This window comes from Hydractinia symbiolongicarpus, chromosome 6 (genome assembly GCF_029227915.1).
Source record: "Hydractinia symbiolongicarpus strain clone_291-10 chromosome 6, HSymV2.1, whole genome shotgun sequence".
NCBI classification, from domain to species: domain Eukaryota; kingdom Metazoa; phylum Cnidaria; class Hydrozoa; order Anthoathecata; family Hydractiniidae; genus Hydractinia; species Hydractinia symbiolongicarpus.
In genome coordinates, this window is record NC_079880.1 from 8,888,052 (window position 1) to 8,912,112 (window position 24,061).

General features: G+C 34.6%; 5 protein-coding genes and 1 long non-coding RNA gene across 9 annotated transcripts; 4 read left to right on the top strand and 2 right to left on the bottom strand.

Moving 5' to 3' along the window:
* Positions 1–723: 723 nt before the first annotated feature.
* Positions 724–4,601, top strand: LOC130647945 (protein ABHD13-like). Its single transcript, XM_057453955.1, has 5 exons — positions 724–1,710; positions 1,789–2,036; positions 3,031–3,135; positions 3,452–3,559; positions 4,437–4,601. Exons 1-5 carry the CDS (start codon positions 1,176–1,178, stop codon positions 4,530–4,532), a joined length of 1,092 nt encoding a protein of 363 aa, XP_057309938.1. The 5' UTR covers positions 724–1,175; the 3' UTR covers positions 4,533–4,601.
* Positions 4,602–6,310: 1,709 nt separating this feature from the next.
* LOC130647944 (serine protease inhibitor-like) lies at positions 6,311–8,367 on the top strand. The gene has a single exon (XM_057453954.1). It carries the CDS (start codon positions 6,379–6,381, stop codon positions 7,621–7,623), a length of 1,245 nt encoding a protein of 414 aa, XP_057309937.1. The 5' UTR covers positions 6,311–6,378; the 3' UTR covers positions 7,624–8,367.
* On the bottom strand, positions 7,890–11,787 carry LOC130647987 (putative autophagy-related protein 11). Its single transcript, XM_057454005.1, has 7 exons — positions 11,215–11,787; positions 10,462–10,776; positions 9,734–9,897; positions 9,115–9,208; positions 8,613–8,747; positions 8,360–8,426; positions 7,890–8,055 (listed from the first exon to the last, which is right to left on the bottom strand). The coding sequence occupies exons 1-7, from the start codon at positions 11,785–11,787 to the stop codon at positions 7,913–7,915; spliced, it is 1,491 nt and encodes a 496-aa protein (XP_057309988.1). The 3' UTR covers positions 7,890–7,912.
* Positions 11,788–12,571: 784 nt separating this feature from the next.
* Positions 12,572–20,164, top strand: LOC130647943 (protein ABHD13-like). Of its 4 annotated transcripts, none has more exons than XM_057453952.1 (5): positions 12,572–13,154; positions 13,233–13,480; positions 14,485–14,589; positions 14,906–15,013; positions 20,000–20,164. In XM_057453952.1, the coding sequence occupies exons 1-5, from the start codon at positions 12,620–12,622 to the stop codon at positions 20,093–20,095; spliced, it is 1,092 nt and encodes a 363-aa protein (XP_057309935.1). In that variant the 5' UTR covers positions 12,572–12,619; the 3' UTR covers positions 20,096–20,164. The 4 variants fall into 4 exon arrangements, with proteins under 4 accessions (XP_057309935.1, XP_057309934.1, XP_057309936.1 ...); XM_057453951.1 differs by lacking the exon at positions 20,000–20,164 and adding an exon at positions 19,781–19,993; XM_057453953.1 differs by lacking the exon at positions 20,000–20,164 and adding an exon at positions 15,642–15,761.
* LOC130647951 (uncharacterized) lies at positions 18,808–19,167 on the bottom strand. The gene is made up of 2 exons (XR_008982910.1): positions 19,061–19,167; positions 18,808–19,015 (listed from the first exon to the last, which is right to left on the bottom strand). It is a non-coding gene; the product is annotated as an uncharacterized LOC130647951 (long non-coding RNA).
* A 1,761-nt stretch (positions 20,165–21,925) lies between the features above and the next one.
* LOC130647005 (serine protease inhibitor-like) lies at positions 21,926–23,619 on the top strand. Its single transcript, XM_057452707.1, has one exon. It carries the CDS (start codon positions 21,941–21,943, stop codon positions 23,183–23,185), a length of 1,245 nt encoding a protein of 414 aa, XP_057308690.1. The 5' UTR covers positions 21,926–21,940; the 3' UTR covers positions 23,186–23,619.
* The last annotated feature ends 442 nt before the right edge of the window (positions 23,620–24,061 follow it).

Consider the following 24,061-nt stretch of genomic DNA (forward strand, 5'->3'; position numbering starts at 1 on the left):
ATTTTCGTTTCAACAAAATGATTTTAAACTATTTTGAAACGAATTTGAAACGATTTTTTTTGGCAAAAAATATTTTGAAATCGTTTCAAATTCGTATCGGTCAAGATCTTCCTGCTTCACTGTCCATGTCCCACCACCGTACAACATAATACTTCGTACACAGGCCTCATACAACCTACCTTTTAACTCAATTGACAAGACTCTGCTAGTCAACCAAGGAACTAACTCTCTGTACTTTTTCCAAGCAGAACCTATCCTGCAAGTAACACTTCTTCCAACACCCCCTTCACTGCCCAACATATATGGAATATCAGTCACCAGCATGAGAGAAACGAAAATTATAATTTCCTGTCATTTACTGTTTGGAAATTTGCTGGCTGGCATAACATAGTACAAATTTTTAACTGCTGGCCATTTAGCATTTTGAATATCATCGGCCGGCAGCCGGCCATGCAGACACTGCGTTTCATTTTTAAAAAGTAACTTCTAAAGTTTAAAAAAACTTTCCAGCCATTAATACGTGGCATTACACCTATTCTATATTTACTGATAACTTGCACACCTTGTTTAATTGGAGCTTCCCATGCACTTTTTTAAATTAGTTCTCAGGACCCTTGATAGTCATGGCTAGGATTTTAAAGCGAAGGACGATAATAATGGCAGGTAGGGCCTGTAGGGAGGCAAGAAGCATAGAAAATTTTTTGTCATTCTAGGTCTTGCGACTCTAAATATAGCTACAACAGTTTGCACATTTTTGTACATATGCGCATATTCTTTCAGATAGAAAAAAGACATTATAGGGTAAAATGGCAATTATGTAATAAAAAAGTTATAACATGTTTTCAAGAACCATATACCGTCCTAATAACATGATTATCTAAACAAACCGCTCTAGCGACAATCTAGCAACTCTGCTGGCCACATAGCTTTCTTGGTTTTGACTATAAGCTATCCCTTCAAAGAACTTTGCAAAAATGCCAGTGCACAAGGCATGTGTTTGCAGATTGTCCTGTTTTTTAAAACGGGTGTAAAATAATAAAAAAATGGATTAAGCATTTGATGTTTTAACTTTCAAACCTAGAAAAGTATTTATTTACTCATTTACTCATGCAGCCACGCTTAGTCTGCACAAATTTGCTCTATTTTATATGTAGATTTATAGCTATATATGTTAAATGGATGAATTAATCTCAAATAGAAATTTTGCATCAGACAAAAAGACTGGCTTTAAATCAATAGAAAAGATTGGCAAAATTGTGCTATTTGTTTTAATAAGATTTTGGAAAGCCTGCAGTATTGCGTTATTGTTTCTTTTTTTGCTGTATTGGTTATATGGTGGTATAGTGACATTGTTGTTGTTAATTTGTGCATTTGTTGGTGCATTTTACCATTACCAAGATGCACTTTTATATTTTCCTGATCAACCAGAGAATTCTCGGATTTTTGTTCAGTCACCAAGGTTTTTAGGCCTACCATACGAAAACTTGCACATCACTACAAAAGATGGCGTAGTTTTAAATGCAATATTCTTAAAGCAAGCTGGGGCACGATTAGGTATTGCACCCACCATTATAATGTTTCATGGTAATGCAGGGAATATTGGACATCGTTTAATAAATGCACATGTGTTGTATTCTTACACGGGTAGTAATATTTTTATGTTGGATTATCGAGGCTATGGAAAAAGTGATGGCTCACCAAGCGAAAAAGGTAGCTATGCTACTATGCTAATTTTTTTCATATCTGTTTGCTGCTCTAGAGTTGAATTTGAAAACTTTACTATTTCAGGTTTTGAACTAGATGCCGTGGCTTCAATTGAATATCTTTTAAGTCGTTCAGACATTGATCATGAGAAAATAATTTTGCATGGGCGTTCACTTGGAGGAGCTGTAGCGTTTTCACTGTCTTCTCTGGAGCAATACGCAGATATTTTATTTGCTGTTGTTGTGGAAAATACATTTACAAGTATTCCAGATATGTCGAAACATCTCTTCAAATATTTAAAACAGTTGCCAAGTTGGTGTTACAAAAATAAAGTAAGTTTGTTTGAAGTATATTTTGTATCGCTACCCGGAAGGAGTAGTGTAAAGGAGTAGTGTAGCAGCCACCTAGACACCATATGTTAATTTAGATGCATGACTTTTATTTAGATCTTTACCTTGATAATCTAAGGTTATATTAAATTAAGAGACAATAGCACTTTTATTTGTTTGTTGTTCTAATTACGTGTTTATGCCGGCAAAGTTATTATATCAATATTTTATTGGGATAAATTTTCGCGGGATTAAAATCTGCGTATTTTGACCTAATTCCGCGAAATTAAGTCCCTGCGAAAATCTGGAAAGTAGCCATCTGCCATCAGTTTTAATAATTGTCTGATCCGCGAGATTCAAAAAAAAATTTCCATGGTCGAAATCTCTTACTTCCTATGTCCCTCCCCGTTTTCCCATAAGAAAAGAAACGGGTAAAAATTATGAGATATTATCTGTTGTATATTTCAAAATAAACTACCTCTAGTCATCGATATTACAAAAAAACTATCTACTTTTTCACCTGGCTTGACTTTCCCAGCTGTGTGATTTTGATCTCAAGTAGCAGCATTCAAATACATTGTTCTGATGTCACGATCGCGTTTGTAAATTCACTGTTTTTGGAGATTTTTTGACAATGACAATAGATTTGGCTGTTTGTCACAAGAGCTAATTTGCCAAAAAATAGTCAAAAATGTCGAAACGCAAAATATTAGAAAATAAATTATCCGCGAAAATAAGTCCTTCCGAAATGCTCCATTTTTGCGGATGAGCTTAACCACGAAATGTAATATCACAGTAAATTATGTTTTTATCATAGGTCTCCTTTTGAAAAACAGAATTAAATATATATAGTAACTTTACGTTACTAACTTTTAAGAAGTTGATGTTCATAATGCATCTTTTTTTTGTGTTGTCTGACAATTATATAAATTATACAATGACGTGCTGTATTTACATCTCCAGATAACAATCCGAGGCAATAATATTTGTGTTTCAGTATCCATCAATCGATCGTGTAAAATCAATCACCACTCCGACTCTGTTTTTGTCTGGACTTGCTGATCAACTAGTGCCTCCCAAGCACATGTCAAAATTGTATAATGTAAGTCTTGTTGTGTAACGTAGCCAAATTGGAAATGTTTATGCTATAAGAAGTCTGCAAGACTAACTACAATAAACTATCATTACATGTATTATATGGTGTTAGTCACTCATTGAAAAATATAAGATTTCCTGTATGTTACTTTAATGTCGGAGACTGGCGAAAAGAAAATTTCTGCTCTTAAAAAATTGCAAATTTTTGCGATTTTGTGGAATTTTTTGGTTTTTTTTGATGAGACCAGCATCAAAATTGCTAACCATTCTCTGATACGCTATTTTTAAATTTGTCGTACAAAATATGTCACTGTGTGCTTTAGCTATCAGGTGCTTATGTTAAACGCATCGAAACATTTGAGACAGGCACTCATAATGAAACGTGGCAGTGTCATGGGTACACTGACGTCATCAACAGATTTCTAAACGAGGTAAGACCTCTACAATAATTGTATGCCCAGTTAACCTTTTTTTGGATGAGGTGTGGTGGGTGGAATGTTAGGGTTCTTAAGTTGTTAAAGAGATCAATTCTCGCAGATCCTATGCATGGCTATTTAACACACAAAATACGTCCATACACTACCTTTTTATATACTAACAAATTCAGCGCTTCAACGACCAATTATAACAACAATTCACGTTTTTATCCAGCGGATTTTTAATTTTTTTAAAAAATTTTTCCTCAGCCTTAATTTTGCATACATATATTAACTTTTCAAACATAGCATGCAGGAGCCTCATTTTACATTTTTAAAAATGAAGCAAGTGAATTTAGGGTCTTTTGATAATTACGTAACGCTAAATTTGTCATTTTAGAACCACCCAATACCCTCATCGCGATTCGTCATGTTTTTATTTAGGACCCTAATAATTACGTCGCACGGGAAGACAACAACTGAACCCGACCCCCCCCCCTTCCCCCCAAAACAATCAAAAACAAACAAACAAACAAAAAACACGCAAACTACTGAGATTATGAGCGAGTGCAAGCCACCATGAGAATATCTGTCCACCGAAATCGATATTTGGGCAAATCTATTTTCAAATAAAATATTTAGCTGTTAAAAATTACAACAAAATCTGAAATTTTTCTATCGCAAATAATTATACAAAACTTTTCACACGTGACGTCACGAAATCTAGTACTACCCACCCCCGTTTATTTACCATCACGCAGCATCACGAAAAATGTGAAACGAACTTCGTTTTATATTTGAATAAAAGGGGGCGGCTCTAATAAAAATTATTAAAGTAAAAGATCATAGTTCGATTTCGTAATTTTTAGTTTTTGGTAAATTCTTGTTTTAGGTGTACGAAGCAAGAAAACAAGGTCTTATTCCCAAACGACGGTATCGAAAATCACACGGTATAAATGAAAGTCCCGATGCTGTGATTGATATTTGATTTGTAATTATTTGTAATTATTTATAACATCATTTTTTCAAAAAATAAATAAATAAATGTTTTTTTTTAGTTCTGTGATTTCATGTTAACAACACATTATTCCTGGTTTTACAAACTAAGATTAAATATCGTTGTCACCATCGCCGTAACATTCAAACCTAGTGGAGACGTTTAATTTAGTTGCATTTCTAAGACATAAAAAATATTTGCTATGTATTGGTGATGATTTCATCACAATCTTTTTCTGAACTTTTCGATCGATTTCTGTAAGAAATTTGTTTTGAGGATGACCCGAGGAGAAAAAACAGTTTAAAAAAGGTCCTCTAAATCACAATGAAATTGTCTTTAAATCACCTTTTTTATTATCTCCATCATATGTAAAGCGCATTGTGCACCTCCGTCACATACATGTTTTTTTTTAAAAAGCATATGAATAGTTGAGAACAGGTTCAGACATGCTTAAAGCTTACTTTAAACAACTTAATCTTAAAACACTTATATAACATTAGTATTTAAGAAAATATTTCTATTTTTGCCTGATTTGCATTTTTAAGACATTTATAAGATAAAATAAACAAGCTCCTGCGTAAAGCCGCAAACAAAGTAATTTTGACGTCATTACATTGCTGGCCGGCAAAGGAGGGAAATTTTTGCGTTTATTAACATAGTGAGTAAAATTTGACGTTGGGTTCGTTGCTCCGTCCGAATTTAAGTCGCTGGAAACATATACAGATGTATAGCGGCTGTAAAACCCTCGCTCGGCCCTTTTACACAACTAGCGCACCCACCAATAACTTGATGACGTCAAAACCGGATTAAATCCAATTTATGTAATTATCATCTAAAACTTCGATAGGATTATCAGTAATCCTAAAAAATTATCCGATGATATCAAAACATCTTTATTTCCACCAATATTAGAAGCCATTTTTAAAATGACCGTGTACTATCAGGGTCACGTGATGTACTTTAAAAGATCGAGCGAGTATACTTTGAAGATGGCCGATGGTTTTAAGATGGTGGAGGAGAATTATTGTTATTATTATTACTATTATTTACCCAGGACAACCTCTTGTTCCCAATGGCACTGTTATCAATGAAGGTGTACTAGTACATCCAAAGTTCCCGTTTGTGTTACGGAAGCACAACATCCGCTCAACTAGACAATCACGTCATGGCATAGTAAAATTTAAATGACAAACTCATTTAATTCTTTAATTCTCTGGTGTTAGAGTACGTTAAACAGAATTTTTATTTTGTTAAAACTTTACCAACAGTATTGTTTGTGTTTCCATTTGATAAATGCCCAATGTCTTTTCGTGCGCTATAGAACATTTCCGCTGAGAAAAAGTTAAGTTTCGCAAAACACGAAATTCGATTACACAGTATGTTTGTTTGATCCATTTTTTAACATTCCACTTAAAGGGTGGAGTTTCTTGTAAACTGTCACGTTGTAACACTTTGCTGACGTCTTTAAGACAATAGAAAAATGCCCATTGTTAAACCAATTAAGGCGTTACATTCTTCAAAGGCGTTTTATTTGGAAATCTTTTTTTTTTTCAAATAACTTCCGCGTTCGATAGATCAAAGTAGTTTGCTGCATTACCTTGGCAAAAGCTTCTGCATACTTAATTTTTTTGTATGCAGAAAACACAAATTCATGAAATATAATTTTTTTTAATTATTTTTTTTACGTCAGCACGCCTTATTTGACATTTCGAAACCTGTGTATATATTTACTTTTTTAAACAATGAATTTAACACTGTTAAGTTTTGTTTTTGTTTTCGAAACCGTCTTTAAATATGGCTGCCTGAACGTATGTTGAAATAACATTGAGAAGTGAAGATGGAAAATTTGATTATTCTCTTCGTGTTTTTTCTAAGCAGCGTGTTTGTAGTGGATGCTGACTACAAACGGAACTTTCGACAACAAAAAGTTGTTCATTTCTTAAAAAAGCTAGACAGAATGGCGCAGGCGAGAAAGCTTGTAAACGACTTTAACTACAAAATGTTCAATCATATTTTAAATACTTCCAATGGGAACGTAGTTTTTTCACCGTATAGCATTTCATCTGCAATGGCGATGGTTCATGAAGGTTCAAAGACAAACACAAGAAAAGAAATTGAAACGACTTTTGGATGGGGAGGTATTGACGAAAATAAGTTTCATGAACTCGTACAAGAGCTTGTCGAAGAATTTGAAAGTAACAACAGCGATGTTTCATTGGCCAATAGAGTTTGGATTGATCAAGAAAATGACGTTATGGAAAGTTACAAAGAAAACCTAAAAACATTTTATAAAGCAGTTCTTGGAACAGAAGATTTTCAAAAAAATTCTGAAAACGCCCGCCAAAACATTAATAACTGGGTTGCACAGCAAACTGAAAATAACATCAAAGATTTGTTTCCAGATGGTTCCATTGATTCTACAACAAAACTTGTATTAGCCAATGCTATTTTTTTTAAAGGAAAATGGAAAATACCTTTCGAGAAGGAGCACACCCGGAAAAGTGAATTTAAACTTGAAGATGGCAAAAATATTGAAGTGGATATGATGTGGAAAAGTGATAAATTTGATTATTTAGCAGAAACAAAATTCCAAGTTGTGAAAATACCTTACGCCGGAGAAAAGTACAGTATGTTGGTAGCTATCCCACTCAAAATGACAGCGAATAAACTTGCTCAAAGTACTACTCCTGATGTTATACAAAACTGGTTAAAACGTTTAAAACCTGGGAGATATCCGCAAGATGTAGATGTCTATCTACCCACATTCAAAATACAACATGCCGTAGATCTAAAGAAGGGTTTACAACAGCTTGGAATAACTGATTTATTTACCTCTGGGAAAGCTGACTTATCTGGCATAAACGGCAAACGTGAGTTGTATTGTTCAGGCGCATATCATAAGGCTTTCATAGAAGTCGACGAAGAAGGGACTGTGGCAGGTGGTGCTACCGGTTTTGGAATAACTTTAAAGTCCATGCCACCTCAAATTCGAGCTGATCGTCCTTTTGTATTTTATATTGTGGATCATAATACAGACGCCATTTTGTTTGCTGGGAAAGTGGCTGATCCAACATCGTCATGAAACTGACTTTGAACGTAAGGGTTCGTTTACATTTGACTGTTTTCGCAAAAGCTAACGAATATTCTTGTTAGCGCCTGTGCGCTTTGACAAAATTAAGAGGTCTTGCCCAAGTTCATGCACTAACAAAAAAAACTCGTTAGCCTTTTGCGCTATCAACAAAAATGTAGTCGAATAGGAACAACCTTATAAACTAAACTTTTTTTTAAGTAAGAGAGGAAACTACATTTTTTAACACTCAAACTCTGTCACTCAAACTACATCACCCAAAACCAACAAAGAAAGTAGAAAATTATATCTGCATTTTTAGTTGAAACAACCTCGTCCCCAGTGTGTTGGATTTCTTATTTTTGAAGGTAAACCAAGGAATATTGTTCCAGTTGCCATCCGCTATTTTGTACGCTATTTGTCGTAGTTCACGATCGCTTAAACTTTCTAAAAAGAAATAACACCACAGTGCTAAAAAAGTCGAGAAATGCTTAGGAGTAAATGACGAAGTTTCATTAGCCGAAAATATGCCCTCAAACTCGTCCTCAGGAGTTGTTAGCCTTTATCTAAATATAAAAAGTTTAACTAGTCCTGGGGATGAATTTAATATACCCTGTCAAAAGTTTTTTTTTTTTATGTAGGTTATAAACAAATGTTTTTAACAATGACTTTAAGCAGGACTATTTCTTAAGACAATGGCAGCGAAAAAGTTGACAAAAAACAAACTGTGCGATGCAAAAAGTTTACTTACCTTGTTCATTCATATCGTTTTCACTGTCGTTTGACCGTTCACGACTAACATTATCGAGTTCATCACCCTATACAAAATTGGCAGGAATTAAAATACCACACACTGCAGGTAAGAAATTGGTGCAACGTGGATCATGCTTCAACATGGTTGCAAAGCTTAGAAGTCGTATTTTTAAAATAAAGATCTAGTTTTCTAGTTCAGAAGACTGCAAAATATTTCAATTTAACAAGTAATAGCCCTTCCAGACACTTACCATCGAATCAAAAAGTCTACCATTTTTAATCGCGACAGGCGGAGTAGTTTCAGGCGATGGTGTTGAGTGACTCGCGTTGGACTTGCTTTCATAAAACGAACGCATTGCAGAGAGTCTTTCTTCAAGATTTTGGATCTAAGGTTAAAATATTCTTAATTAAAAGGTCGCAAAAAAAATAACAGTACGCAGCACCGCTACCATTTTAATTTCTGAAACATGGTACAAATATTACCGGTGTTAGCTCAAAACTTTCGTTGCCAAACTCCCGTAAATAAATGTATGAAAGATTGAACACTGAAACATTAAAAAAAAGGGTAAATTGACAAGACCAGAACAAAAATTGAACAAACAACTTTGTTCAAAGGCCTTTTTTAGTCTTTTTCGATAATGGGTGGGCGAAAAATAGCACTAAGTACGAGGTGGAAGATAACTCAAGCAGCAAGAGGTGAATTTGATTTGAAAAATAATTCACTAAAAATAGCGGGGAAATCACGTGACTCACTACTGTGTTTTGCTCGATTAATCTCCTCTCATGGTCAGATCGTTCTTGTTGTAACTGTAAACTCATCCGATTCAACAAGTTGTTTCTTTCTTCTCTAAAAATATAAAACTTACTTGTAGTACAAACATCTTACTAGAAAATGAATTGAGCTTTTTACGATTACTAGTCGTTAGCCCGTGGAAAAATCCACGGGTTCGCCCGTCTTTTTATACCGTATTGCGTGCGTCTCACTACTTGCGCAGCTAAGATACCGTTTTGCGTGACGGACAGACGCATACGGATATTTTATTATAAACTAGTCGTTGCCCGTGGAAAAATCCACGGGTTCGCCAGTCCTTTATATTTACCCGTCACAACAAAGTGGATAAAAATATATATATTTATTATTCGTATTTCCGTAACATCATTTTCATACTCAGCGGGGTGTCTGCGCAGAGACAGACAGATGACGGCTATTATTATCGAGATTAGGAGACATCATGAGAAAAATAAAAATTCATGTTATTGGTTTAGGCACGTGCAAAAGCAATCCCAAATTTGTATCAAATTTTAGAAGAACGTAGCTAACAAAATCATCAAGATAGCAGTTGGCAAAGTATACTAAACAAAATTCCCTTACCCTGCTCTTTGTTCTTTCTCTTCTTCAGCGTGCTCGCGCATTTGGTTTTTCTCCTTCTCATAGGCTTCGTCTGATTTCTTTCTCTCAAGTTTGAAATTCTCTTCCATGTTCTTCTTTTCACCCATAAGTTTTTCGTATGCGTCTCGCAATTTCTCATGCTCCGCCTGGTTAAAAAAAATTAAATTCTAATTAAAATTCTGACATCTAAGTAATAACAAAAGAAATCAGTCTATTTAGTAATCACGTTTCCAGACCTACGTTTGTCTCGCTGTCAGATAAAAGAAAGAAAACAGAGGTAGGTAAGAATGAGGTTGTTTATGGGCTAGCATAGATAATTTTGTAGTACAAATGTTGTTGCCTATTGCGCTACATATACACATTTGTTGATTCTACTGGACGGTTCAACAGATCCAATTTATATCTAACCCTATTTTCTTTTAATAATAAACTTGAAAAATAGTTAACAGTGTTTAGAATTGAACTAAATCGGGGAAAGGTATAGACTGGAGAATTGAAAAAACAAAGCACATTGAAGCCATGACTTTGGCCGCTTGGTGTACGAAGAAAAAATGTAACTGTGTGAAAACTTCAAAACAAGAATGGCCGATAATTTACTTAGGACACATAAAAGATCTTATAAAAAGAATGGCAGACACGAACTAACGTGTTTAGTGAGTAGATAAGAGGTGACTCAAATTAGAAAACGGAAAATAAAATTAAATTTCTACCTGTAACTCGGAGTTTCTGTCGGTGGCTAATCTTAGATATTCTTGAGCCACGTTCAACTCGTTCTTCACTCGCTCATACTCGCGGTGATTCTCTTTATACTTTTGACTGTATTCGTACTCCTTTTCAGCTGACGAAACGAGCCGATCGAAGTTCTCTTGCTCCATCGCTTTTCGATTTTCAGTCATTTCTTCCATTTGTTTTTCTAGTTGATTAATCTTGTTTTTAAAGTTTTCTGAAACCTCCACGTTCTTCTCCTTCTGGTTCATGTTAGCTTTTGCGAGAGAACTGTTTTCTTCGAGTAATATTTCACGCTCCTAATGACAAGACATTTACTCTTTTTAATGTATTATTTTTAATATATGGGGAAATCATAATTTTCAAAAACTTGGGAACATTTATTTTCAATCGCTTATAGAATTCAGCTTAGCGAACTTTACTTCTTAAACATAAAAGTCTATCTTTTTGGCGCCATAAGCAAAAACGCCTGTTCCATTCATCTGTGGTTTCACCTATCCACTCAAAATAATAAAACATTATTATGATGGCCAAACTCACTCCCTTGAAACATAGAATTTATGATGGCCTTACTTACCTACTTAGGGCTCGTTTTCATTTGACTGCATTTTCCGTTATAATAACGTTATAGCAGAAATAAATTCAAATGAAAACAAGACTTTTATGACATAGAAGTATTTTTATGATGGCCTCACTCACCTACTTAACATGAAACATAAAAGCCTGGTCTCATTTACCTGCTCTAATGATTGAATTTTATTCATTAGCTCCTTCTTTTCTTCCTCCAAATTACCAATGGCGATTTGTTTGCGACGTAAAATGTTTTTTAAATCCTTGTTTACTTCCACGTTTCCAACATTCTCATCATCCTGGAAATTTAAAAGTTCGTCTTCTTCAAGCTCGAAACTTTGCATTTTCGTCTGCCATTGAAGTTCTTCTTGTTCAGCCTGTAGTTTATAATTTTCAAACTCCTCTTCAACTTTAAAAAGTTCAGTCTCAACATTTTCCCGCCGTTTCATTTCTTTTTCTAGTTTGATTGTCAACTCTTCTTTCTCCGCTTCCAGCTCCACTAACTCAGCCGTATGTGAACCAAACAGTTCCATAGTTTTTGCTCGTTCATTTTGTTTCAATAATTCTTTATTTTCTTTTTCTAAACTTTCGACACGCGAGTCCATTTCTTCCATTTCTTCAATATAAGTTTCTAGTTTAATGGCCATGTCGGTGTTTTCTTTTGTTAATTTATTAACACGATCCAGCTTCTCTTTTTCGCGAATTTCCTGTCCTCTTCTCAAGGCTGAAACAAGATTCATAATGGTTTTCAAAACAAGCCAACAAGAATACAAAAGTCTTTACAAACTGCTGGCCATTTAGCATTTTGAATATCATCGGCTGGCTGCCGGCCATACAGACACTGCGTTTCATTTTTAAAAAGTAACTTCTAAAGTTTAAAAAAACTTTCCAGCCATTAATATGTGGCATTACACCTATTCTATATTTACTGATAACTTGCACACCTTGTTTAATTGGAGCTTCCCATGCACTTTTTTAAACTAGTTCTCAGGACCCTTGATAGTCATGGCTAGAATTTTAAAGCGAAGGACGATAATAATGGCAGGTAGGGCTTGTAGGGAGGCAAGAAGCATAGAAAATTTTTTGTCATTCTAGGTCTTGCGACTCTACATATATAATCCAGCTAATATTTTTTGCTAGCTACAACAGTTTGCACATTTTTGTACATATGCGCATATTCTTTCAGAGACATTATAGGGTAAAATGGCAATTATGTAATAAAAAAGTTATAACATGTTTTCAAGAACCATATACCGTCCTAATAACATGATTATCTAAACAAACCGCTCTAGCGACAATCTAGCAACTCTGCTGGCCACATAGCTTTCTTGGTTTTGACTATAAGCTATCCCTTCAAAGAACTTTGCAAAAATGCCAGTGCACAAGGCATGTGTTTGCAGATTGTTCTGTTTTTTAAAACAGGTGTAAAATAATAAAAAAATGGATTAAGCATTTGATGTTTTAACTTTCAACCCTAGAAAAGTATTTATTTACTCATTTACTCATGCAGCCACGCTTAGTCTGCACAAATTTGCTCTATGTTATATGTAGATTTATAGCTATATATGTTAAATGGATGAATTAATCTCAAATAGAAATTTTGCATCAGACAAAAAGACTGGCTTTAAATCAATAGAAAAGATTGGCAAAATTGTGCTATTTGTTTTAATAAGATTTTGGAAAGCCTGCAGTATTGCGTTATTGTTTCTTTTTTTGCTGTATTGGTTATATGGTGGTATAGTGACATTGTTGTTGTTAATTTGTGCATTTGTTGGTGCATTTTACCATTACCAAGATGCACTTTCATATTTTCCTGATCAACCAGAGAATTCTCGGATTTTTGTTCAGTCACCAAGGTTTTTAGGCCTACCATACGAAAACTTGCACATCACTACAAAGGATGGTGTAGTTTTAAATGCAATATTCTTAAAGCAAGCTGGGGCACGATTAGGTATTGCACCCACCATTATAATGTTTCATGGTAATGCAGGGAATATTGGACATCGTTTAATAAATGCACATGTGTTGTATTCTTACACGGGTAGTAATATTTTTATGTTGGATTATCGAGGCTATGGAAAAAGTGATGGCTCACCAAGCGAAAAAGGTAGCTATGCTACTATGCTAATTTTTTTCGTATCTGTTTGCTGCTTTAGAGTTGAATTTGAAAACTTTACTATTTCAGGTTTTGAACTAGATGCCGTGGCTTCAATTGAATATCTTTTAAGTCGTTCAGACATTGATCATGAGAAAATAATTTTGCATGGGCGTTCACTTGGAGGAGCTGTAGCGTTTTCACTGTCTTCTATGGAGCAATACGCAGATATTTTATTTGCTGTTGTTGTGGAAAATACATTTACAAGTATTCCAGATATGTCGAAACATCTCTTCAAATATTTAAAACAGTTGCCAAGTTGGTGTTACAAAAATAAAGTAAGTTTGTTTGAAGCTAGTATATTTTGTATCGTTACCCGGAAGGAGTAGTGTAAAGGAGTAGTGTAGCAGCCACCTAGACACCATATGTTAATTTAGATGCATGACTTTTATTTAGATCTTTACCTTGATAATCTAAGGTTATATTAAATTAAGAGACAATAGCACTTTTATTTGTTTGTTGTTCTAATTACGTGTTTATGCCGGCAAAGTTATTATATCAATATTTTATTGGGATAAATTTTCGCGGGATTAAAATCTGCGTATTTTGACCTAATTCCGCGAAATTAAGTCCCTGCGAAAATCTGGAAAGTAGCCATCTGCCATCAGTTTTAATAATTGTCTGATCCGCGATATTTATATAAGAAAATTTTCGAAAAATTTCCATGGTCGAAATCTCTTACTTCCTATGTCCCTCCCCGTTTTCCCATAAGAGAAGAAACGGGTAAAAATTATGAGATATTATCTGTTCTATATTTCAAAATAAACTACCTCTAGTCATCGATATTACAAAAAAACTATCTACTTTTTCACCTGGCTTGACTTTCCCGGCTTTGTGATTTTGATCTCAAGTAGCGGCATTCAAAACATTGTTCTGATGTCACGATCGCGTTTGTAAATTCACTGTTTTTGGAGATTTTTTGACAATGACAATAGATTTGGCTGTTTGTCACAAGAGCTAATTTGCCAAAAAATAGTCAAAAATGTCGAAACGCAAAATATTAGAAAATAAATTATCCGCGAAAATAAGTCCCTGCTCCATTTTTGCGGATGAGCTTAACCACGAAATGTAATATCACAGTAAATTATGTTTTTATTATAGGTCTCCTTTTGAAAAACAGAATTAAATATATATAGTAACTTTACGTTACTAACTTTTAAGAAGTTGATGTTCATAATGCATCTTTTTTTTGTGTTGTCTGACAATTATATAAATTATACAATGACGTGCTGTATTTACATCTCCAGATAACAATCCGAGGCAATAATATTTTTTGTTTCAGTATCCATCAATCGATCGTGTAAAATCAATCACCACTCCGACTCTGTTTTTGTCTGGACTTGCTGATCAACTAGTGCCTCCCAAGCACATGTCAAAATTGTATAATGTAAGTCTTGTTGTGTAACGTAGCCAAATTGGAAATGTTTCTGCTATAAGAAGTCTGCAAGACTAACTACAATAAACTATCATTACATGTATTATATGGTGTTAGTCACTCATTGAAAAATATAAGATTTCCTGTATGTTACGTTAATGTCGGAGACTGGCGAAAAGAAAATTTCTGCTCTTAAAAAATTGCAAATTGTTGCGATTTTGTGGAATTTTTTGGTTTTCTTTGATGAGACCAGCATCAAAATTGCTAACCATTCTCTGATACGCTATTTTTAAATTTGTCGTACAAAATATGTTACTGCGTGCTTTAGCTATCAGGTGCTTATGTTAAACGCATCGAAACATTTGAGACAGGCACTCATAATGAAACGTGGCAGTGTCATGGGTACACTGACGTCATCAACAGATTTCTAAACGAGGTAAGACCTCTACAATAATTGTATGCCCAGTTAACCTTTTTTTGGATGAGGTGTGGTGGGTGGAATGTTAGGGTTCTTAAGTTGTTAAAGAGATCAATTCTCGCAGATCCTATGCATGGCTATTTAACACACGAAATACGTCCATACACTACCTTTTTATATACTAACAAATTCAGCGCTTCAACGACCAATTATAACAACAATTCACGTTTTTATCCAGCGGATTTTTAGTTTTTTTAAAAAATCTTTCCTCAGCCTTAATTTTGCATACATATATTAACTTTTCAAACATAGCATGCAGGAGCCTCATTTTACATTTTTAAAAATGAAGCAAGTGAATTTAGGGTCTTTTGATAATTACGTAACGCTAAATTTGTCATTTTAGAACCACCCAATACCCGTCATGTCTTTATTTAGGACCCTAATAATCACGTCTCACGGGAAGACAACAACTGCATCTAGTACTACCCACCCCCGTTTATTTACCATCACGCAGCATCACGAAAAATGTGAAACGAACTTCGTTTTATATTTGAATAAAAGGGGGCGGCCCTAATTAAAAATTATTAAAGTAAAAGATCATAGTTCGATTTCGTAATTTTTAGTTTTTGGTAAATTCTTGTTTTAGGTGTACGAAGCAAGAAAACAAGGTCTTTTTCCCAAACGACGGTATCGAAAATCACACGGTATAAATGAAAATCCCGATGCTGTGATTGATATTTGATGTTTTCATAACTGTAATTATTTAACATCATTTTTTCAAGAACTAATAAATAAATGTTTTTTTTTAGTTCTGTGATTTCATGTTAACAACACATTATTCCTGGTTTTACAAACTTAGATTAAATATCGTTGTCACCATCGCCGTAACATTCAAACCTAGTGGAGACGTTTAATTTAGTTGCATTTCTAAGACATAAAAAATATTTGCTATGTATTGGTGATGATTTCATCACAATCTTTTTCTGAACTTTTCGACCGATTTCTGTAAGAAATTTGTTTTGAGGATGACCCGAGGAGAAAGAACAGTTTAAAAAAGGTCCTCTAAATCACAATGAAATTGTCTTTAAATCACCTTTTTATTATCTCCATCATATGCAAAGCGCATTGTGCACCTCCGTCACATAAAGGTTTTTTCAAAAGCATATGAATAGTTGAGAACAGGTTGAGACATGCTTAAAGCTTACTTTAAACAACTTAATCTTAAAACACTCATATAACATTAGTATTTAAGAAAATATTTCTATTTTTGCCTGATTTGCATTTTTAAGACATTTATAAGATAAAATAAACAAGCTCCTGCGTAAAGCCGCAAACAAAGTAATTTTGACGCCATTACATTGCTCGCCGGCAAAGGGGACTCCAGGGGAATTTTTGCGTTTATTAACATAGTGAGTAAAATTTGACATTGGGTTCGTTGCTCCGTCCGAATTTAAGTCGCTGGAAACATAAACGGATGTATAACGGCTGTAAAACCCTCGCTCGGCCCTTTTACACAACTAGCGCACCCACCAATAACTTGATGACGTCAAAACCGGATTAAATCCAATTTATGTAATTATCATCTAAAACTTCGATAGGATTATCAGTAATCCTAAAAAATGATCCGATGATATCAAAACATCTTTATTTCCACCAATATTAGAAGCCATTTTTAAAATGGCCGTGTACTATCAGGGTCACGTGATGTACTTTAAAAGATCGAGCGAGTATACTTTGAAGATGGCCGATGGTTTTAAGATGGTGGAGGAGAATTATTGTTATTATTACTACTATTATTTACCCAGGACAACCTCTTGTTTCCAATGGCACTGTTATCAATGAAGGGGTACTAGTACATCCAAAGTTCCCGTTTGTGTTACGGAAACACAACATCCGTTCAACTAGACAATCACGTCATGGCATAGTAAAATTTAAATGACAAACTTATTTAATTCTTTAATTCTCTGGTGTTGGAGTACGTTAAACAGAATTTTTATTTTGTTAAAACTTTACCAACAGTTGATTTGTGTCTCCATTAGATAAATGCCCAATGTCTTTTCGTGCGCTATAGAACATTTCCGCTGAGAAAAAGTTAAGTTTCGCAAAACACGAAATTCGATTACACAGTATGTTTGTTTGATCCATTTTTTAACATTCCACTTAAAGGGTGGAGTTTCTTGTAAACTGTCACGTTGTAACACTTTGCTGACGTCTTTACAGACAATAGAAAAATGCCCATTGTTAAACCAATTAAGGCGTTACATTCTTCAAAGGCGTTTTATTTGGAAATCTTTTTTTTTTCAAATAACTTCCGCGTTCGATAGATCAAAGTAGTTTGCTGCATTACCTTGGCAAAAGCTTCTGCATACTTAATTTTTTGTATGCAGAAAACACAAATTCATGAAATAACATTTTTATTTATTATTTTTTTTACGTCAGCACGCCTTATTTGATATTTCGAAACCTGTGTATATATTTACTTTTTTAAACAATGAATTTAACACTGTTAAGTTTTGTTTTTGTTTTCGAAACCGTCTTTAAATATGGCTGCCTGAACGTATGTTGAAATAACATTGAGAAGTGAAGATGGAAAATTTGATTATTCTCTTCGTGTTTTTTCTAAGCAGCGTGTTTGTAGTGGACGCTGACTACAAACGGAACTTTCGACAACAAAAAGTTGTTCATTTCTTAAAAAAGCTAGACAGAATGGCGCAGGCGAGAAAGCTTGTAAACGACTTTAACTACAAAATGTTCAATCATATTTTAAATACTTCCAATGGGAACGTAGTTTTTTCACCGTATAGCATTTCATCTGCAATGGCGATGGTTCATGAAGGTTCAAAGACAAACACAAGAAAAGAAATTGAAACGACTTTTGGATGGGGAGGTATTGACGAAAATAAGTTTCATGAACTCGTACAAGAGCTTGTCGAAGAATTTGAAAGTAACAACAGCGATGTTTCATTGGCCAATAGAGTTTGGATTGATCAAGAAAATGACGTTATGGAAAGTTACAAAGAAAACCTAAAAACATTTTATAAAGCAGTTCTTGGAACAGAAGATTTTCAAAAAAATTCTGAAAACGCCCGCCGAAACATTAATAACTGGGTTGCACAGCAAACTGAAAATAACATCAAAGATTTGTTTCCAGATGGTTCCATTGATTCTACAACAAAACTTGTATTAGCCAATGCTATTTTTTTTAAAGGAAAATGGAAAATACCTTTCGAGAAGGAGCACACCCGGAAAAGTGAATTTAAACTTGAAGATGGCAAAAATATTGAAGTGGATATGATGTGGAAAAGTGATAAATTTGATTATTTAGCAGAAACAGAATTCCAAGTTGTGAAAATACCTTACGCCGGAGAGAAGTACAGTATGTTTGTAGCTATCCCACTCAAAATGACAGCGAATAAACTTGCTCAAAGTACCACTCCTGATGTTATACAAAACTGGTTAAAACGTTTAAAACCTGGGAGATATCCGGAAGATGTAGATGTCTATCTACCCACATTCAAAATACAACATGCCGTAGATCTAAAGAAGGGTTTACAACAGCTTGGAATAACTGATTTATTTACCTCTGGGAAAGCTGACTTATCTGGCATAAACGGTAAACGTGAGTTGTATTGTTCAGGCGCATATCATAAGGCTTTCATAGAAGTCGACGAAGAAGGGACTGTGGCAGGTGGTGCTACCGGTTTTGGAACAACTTTAAAGTTCATGCCACCTCAAATTCGAGCTGATCGTCCTTTTGTATTTTATATTGTGGATCATAATACAGACGCCATTTTGTTTGCTGGGAAAGTGGCTGATCCAACATCGTCATGAAACTGACTTTGAACGTAAGGGTTCGTTTACATTTGACTGTTTTCGCAAAAGCTAACGAATATTCTTGTTAGCGCCTGTGCGCTTTGACAAAATTAAGAGGTTTTGCCCAAGTTCATGCACTAACAAAAAAACTCGTTAGCCTTTTGCGCTATCAACAAAAATGTAGTCGAATAGGAACAAGCTTATAGACTAAACTTTTTTTTAAGTAAGAGAGGAAACTACATTTTTTAACACTCAAACTCTGTCACTCAAATTACATCACCCAAAACCAACAAAGAAAGTAGAAAATTATATCTGCATTTTTAGTTGAAACAACCTCGTCCCCAGTGTGTTGGATTTCTACTAACAAATTCAGCGCTTCAACGACCAATTATAACAACAATTCACGTTTTTATCCAGCGGATTTTTAGTTTTTTTAAAAAATCTTTCCTCAGCCTTAATTTTGCATACATATATTAACTTTTCAAACATAGCATGCAGGAGCCTCATTTTACATTTTTAAGAATGAAGCAAGTGAATTCAGGGTCTTTTTATAATTACGTAACGCTAAATTTGTCATTTTAGAACCACCCAATACCCTCATCGCGATTCGTCATGTTTTTATTTAGGACCCTAATAATTACGTTGCACGGGAAGACAACAACTGCACCCGACCCCCCCCCCCTTCCCCCCACAATCTATTTTCAAATAAAATATTTAGCTGTTAAAAATTACAACAAAATCTGAAATTTTTCTATCGCAAATAATTATACAAAACTTTTCACACGTGGCGTCACGAAATCTAGTACTACCCACCCCCCGTTTATTTACCATCACGCAGCATCACGAAAAATGTGAAACGAACTTCGTTTTATATTTAAATAAAAAGGGGGGGCGGCTCTAATAAAAATTATTAAAGTAAAAGATCATAGTTCGATTTCGTAATTTTTAGTTTTTGGTAAATTCTTGTTTTAGGTGTACGAAGCAAGAAAACAAGGTCTTATTCCCGTCACGTCACGAAATCTAGTACTACCCACCCCCCGTTTATTTACCATCACGCAGCATCACGAAAAATGTGAAACGAACTTCGTTTTATATTTAAATAAAAGGGGGGCGGCTCTAATAAAAATTATTAAAGTAAAAGATCATAGTTCGATTTCGTAATTTTTAGTTTTTGGTAAATTCTTGTTTTAGGTGTACGAAGCAAGAAAACAAGGTCTTATTCCCAAACGACGGTATCGAAAATCACACGGTATAAATGAAAGTCCCGATGCTGTGATTGATATTTGATGTTTTTATATCTGTAATTATTTATAACATCATTTTTTCAAAAAATAAATAAATAAATGTTTTTTTTTAGTTCTGTGATTTCATGTTAACAACACATTATTCCTGGTTTTACAAACTTAAATTAAATATCGTTGTCACCATCGCCGTAACATTCAAACCTAGTGGAGACGTTTAATTTAGTTGCATTTCTAAGACATAAAAAATATTTGCTATGTATTGGTGATGATTTCATCACAATCTTTTTCTGAACGTTTCGATCGAATTCTGTAAGAAATTTGTTTTGAGGATGACCCGAGGAGAAAAAACAGTTTAAAAAAGGTCCTCTAAATCACAATGAAATTGTCTTTAAACACCTTTTTTATTATCTCCATCATATGCAAAGCGCATTGTGCACCTCCGTCACATACATGTTTTTTTTAAAAAGCATATGAATAGTTGAGAACAGGTTGAGACATGCTTAAAGCTTACTTTAAACAACTTAATCTTAAAACACTCATATAACATTAGTATTTAAGAAAATATTTCTATTTTTGCCTGATTTGCATTTATAAGACTAAGATAAAATAAACAAGCTCCTGCGTAAAGCCGCAAACAAAGTAATTTTGACGTCATCACATTGCTGGCCGGCAAAGGGGACTCCAGGGGAATTTTTGCGTTTATTAACATAGTGAGTAAAATTTGACATTGGGTTTGTTGCTCCGTCCGAATTTAAGTCGCTGGAAACATAAACGGATGTAAAACGGCTGTAAAACCCTCGCTCGGCCCTTTTACACAACTAGCGCACCCACCAATAACTTGATGACGTCAAAACCGGATTAAATCCAATTTATGTAATTATCATCTAAAACTTCGATAGAATTATCAGTAATCCTAAAAAATTATCCGATGATATCAAAACATCTTTATTTCCACCAATGTTAGAAGCCATTTTTAAAATGACCGTGTACTATCAGGATCACGTGATGTACTTTAAAAGATCGAGCGAGTATACTTTGAAGATGGCCGATGGTTTTAAGATGGTGGAGGAGAATTATTGTTATTATTATTACTATTATTTACCCAGGACAACCTCTTGTTCCCAATGGCACTGTTATCAATGAAGGTGTACTAGTGCATCCAAGGTTCCCGTTTGTGTTACGAAAGCACAACATCCGCTCAACTAGACAATCACGTCATGGCATAGTAAAATTTAAATGACAAACTCATTTAATTCTTTAATTCTCTGGTGTTAGAGTACGTTAAACAGAATTTTTATTTTGTTAAAACTTTACCAACAGTATTGTTTGTGTTTCCATTTGATAAATGCCCAATGTCTTTTCGTGCGCTATAGAACATTTCCGCTGAAAAAGTTAAGTTTCGCAAAACACGAAATTCGATTACACAGTATGTTTGTTTGATCCATTTTTTAACATTCCACTTAAAGGGTGGAGTTTCTTGTAAACTGTCACGTTGTAACACTTTGCTGACGTCTTTACAGACAATAGAAAAATGCCCATTGTTAAACCAATTAAGGCGTTACATTCTTCAAAGGCGTTTTATTTGGAAATCTTTTTTTTTTTCAAATAACTTCCGCGTTCGATAGATCAAAGTAGTTTGCTGCATTACCTTGGCAAAAGCTTCTGCATACTTAATTTTTTTGTATGCAGAAAACACAAATTCATGAAATAACATTTTTATTTATTATTTTTTTTACGTCAGCACGCCTTATTTGACATTTCGAAACCTGTGTATATATTTACTTTTTTAAACAATGAATTTAACACTGTTTAGTTTTGTTTTTGTTTTCGAAACCGTCTTTAAATATGGCTGCCTGAACGTATGTTGCAATAACATTCAGAAGTGAAGATGGAAAATTTGATTATTCTCTCCGTGTTTTTTCTAAGCAGCGTGTTTTTAGTGGATGCTCACTACAAATGGAACTTTCGACAACAAAAAGTTATTGATTTCTTAAAAAAGCTAGACAGAATGGGGCAGGCGAGAAAGCTTGTAAACGACTTTAACTACAAAATGTTGAACCATATTTTAAAGACTTCCAATGGGAACGTAGTTTTTTCACCGTATAGCATTTCATCTGCAATGGCGATGGTTCATGAAGGTTCAAAGACAAACACAAGAAAAGAAATTGAAACGACTTTTGGATGGGGAGGTATTGAAGAAAATAAGTTTCATGAACTCGTACAAGAGCTTGTTGAAGGATTTGAAAGTAACAACAGCGATGTTTCATTGGCCAATAGAGTTTGGATTGATCAAGAAAATGACGTTATGGAAAGTTACAAAGAAAACCTAAAAGCATTTTATAAAGCAGTTCTTGGAACAGAAGATTTTCAAAAAAATTCTGAAAACGCCCGCCAAAACATTAATAACTGGGTTGCACAGCAAACTGAAAATAACATCAAAGATTTGTTTCCAGATGGTTCCATTGATTCTACAACAAAACTTGTATTAGCCAATGCTATTTTTTTTAAAGGAAAATGGAAAATACCTTTCGAGAAGGAGCACACCCGGAAAAGTGAATTTAAACTTGAAGATGGCAAAAATATTGAAGTGGATATGATGTGGAAAAGTGATAAATTTGATTATTTAGCAGAAACAGAATTCCAAGTTGTGAAAATACCTTACGCCGGAGGGAAGTACAGTATGTTGGTAGCTATCCCACTCAAAATGACAGCGAATAAACTTGCTCAAAGTACTACTCCTGATGTTATACAAAACTGGTTAAAACGTTTAAAACCTGGGAGATATCCGGAAGATGTAGATGTCTATCTACCCACATTCAAAATACAACATGCCGTAGATCTAAAGAAGGGTTTACAACAGCTTGGAATAACTGATTTATTTACCTCTGGGAAAGCTGACTTATCTGGCATAAACGGCAAACGTGAGTTGTATTGTTCAGGCGCATATCATAAGGCTTTCATAGAAGTCGACGAAGAAGGGACTGTGGCAGGTGGTGCTACCGGTTTTGGAACAACTTTAAAGTCCATGCCACCTCAAATTCGAGCTGATCGTCCTTTTGTATTTTATATTGTGGATCATAATACAGACGCCATTTTGTTTGCTGGGAAAGTGGCTGATCCAACATCGTCATGAAACTGACTTTGAACGTAAGGGTTCGTTTACATTTGACTGTTTTCGCAAAAGCTAACGAATATTCTTGTTAGCGCCTGTGCGCTTTGACAAAGTTAAGAGGTCTTGCCCAAGTTCATGCACTAACAAAAAAAACTCGTTAGCCTTTTGCGCTATCAACAAAAATGTAGTCGAATAGGAACAACCTTATAAACTAAACTCTGTCACTCAAATTACATCACCCAAAACCAACAAAGAAAGTAGAAAATTATATCTGCATTTTTAGTTAAAACATCCTCGTCCCCAGTGTGTTGGATTTCTTATTTTTGAAGGTAAACCAGTTTCCTTATGACGAGGCTGTAGTTAAAGTAATTATGAATTATGTAAGAGGGAAAACTATATCTTATTTGGATTACGATTATTTTGTAGAAATGACCACATAATTAAAACCTCGCGTAGCTCTGTTCTCCATCATGTCTCGATCCTGCTTATACACATATCTGGCGTTTAGTACACGCAAAACTCCAACCCCTTACAAAATATATTGAACAGGTCGGAAAATTGGAAAAGTTCATCGCATCGAGTAGTATTTTAGGTCATTTCTATACTAGATCCATGCACTTTTTGAACTTGTCAATGTCTACAGTCAATGTTTATGTTCACAGCGGACTTAGCATCCTAGATTATTTGGTTAGATCCTAACTCTAAAAAGTGCTAATTTGTCCTGACGTCAGCGCTGTCATTTTTCTCAAATTTTGGCACCTTTATAGGCCCTGACGTTAATAATTCCGTACAGCAAACGCGTCAAAAAAAACGCTACTTACTTGAACTACGTATTTAAGAAAGCAGCACATCCGCAGGCTACCAGTTGCGGTAAACTTTTGATGCTATTTGCCAACT

Excerpts from the sequence above, each read along its gene's own strand:
- LOC130647005 (XM_057452707.1), top strand. The coding sequence starts at position 21,941 with ATGGAAAATTTGATTATTCTCTCCGTGTTTTTTCTAAGCAGCGTGTTT.
- LOC130647944 (XM_057453954.1), top strand. The coding sequence starts at position 6,379 with ATGGAAAATTTGATTATTCTCTTCGTGTTTTTTCTAAGCAGCGTGTTT.
- LOC130647987 (XM_057454005.1), bottom strand. The coding sequence starts at position 11,787 with ATGAATCTTGTTTCAGCCTTGAGAAGAGGACAGGAAATTCGCGAAAAA. Across the intron at positions 10,777-11,214 it reads AAATTCAATCATTAGAGCAG|GAGCGTGAAATATTACTCGA; the intron begins GTAAATGAGACC and ends TCTTGTCATTAG. Across the intron at positions 9,209-9,733 it reads GAGAAAGAACAAAGAGCAGG|AGAAGAAAGAAACAACTTGT; the intron begins GTAAGGGAATTT and ends TTATATTTTTAG.
- LOC130647945 (XM_057453955.1), top strand. The coding sequence starts at position 1,176 with ATGGATGAATTAATCTCAAATAGAAATTTTGCATCAGACAAAAAGACT. Across the intron at positions 1,711-1,788 it reads TGGCTCACCAAGCGAAAAAG|GTTTTGAACTAGATGCCGTG; the intron begins GTAGCTATGCTA and ends TTACTATTTCAG. Across the intron at positions 2,037-3,030 it reads GTTGGTGTTACAAAAATAAA|TATCCATCAATCGATCGTGT; the intron begins GTAAGTTTGTTT and ends TTTGTGTTTCAG.
- LOC130647943 (XM_057453950.1), top strand. The coding sequence starts at position 17,582 with ATGGAAAATTTGATTATTCTCTTCGTGTTTTTTCTAAGCAGCGTGTTT.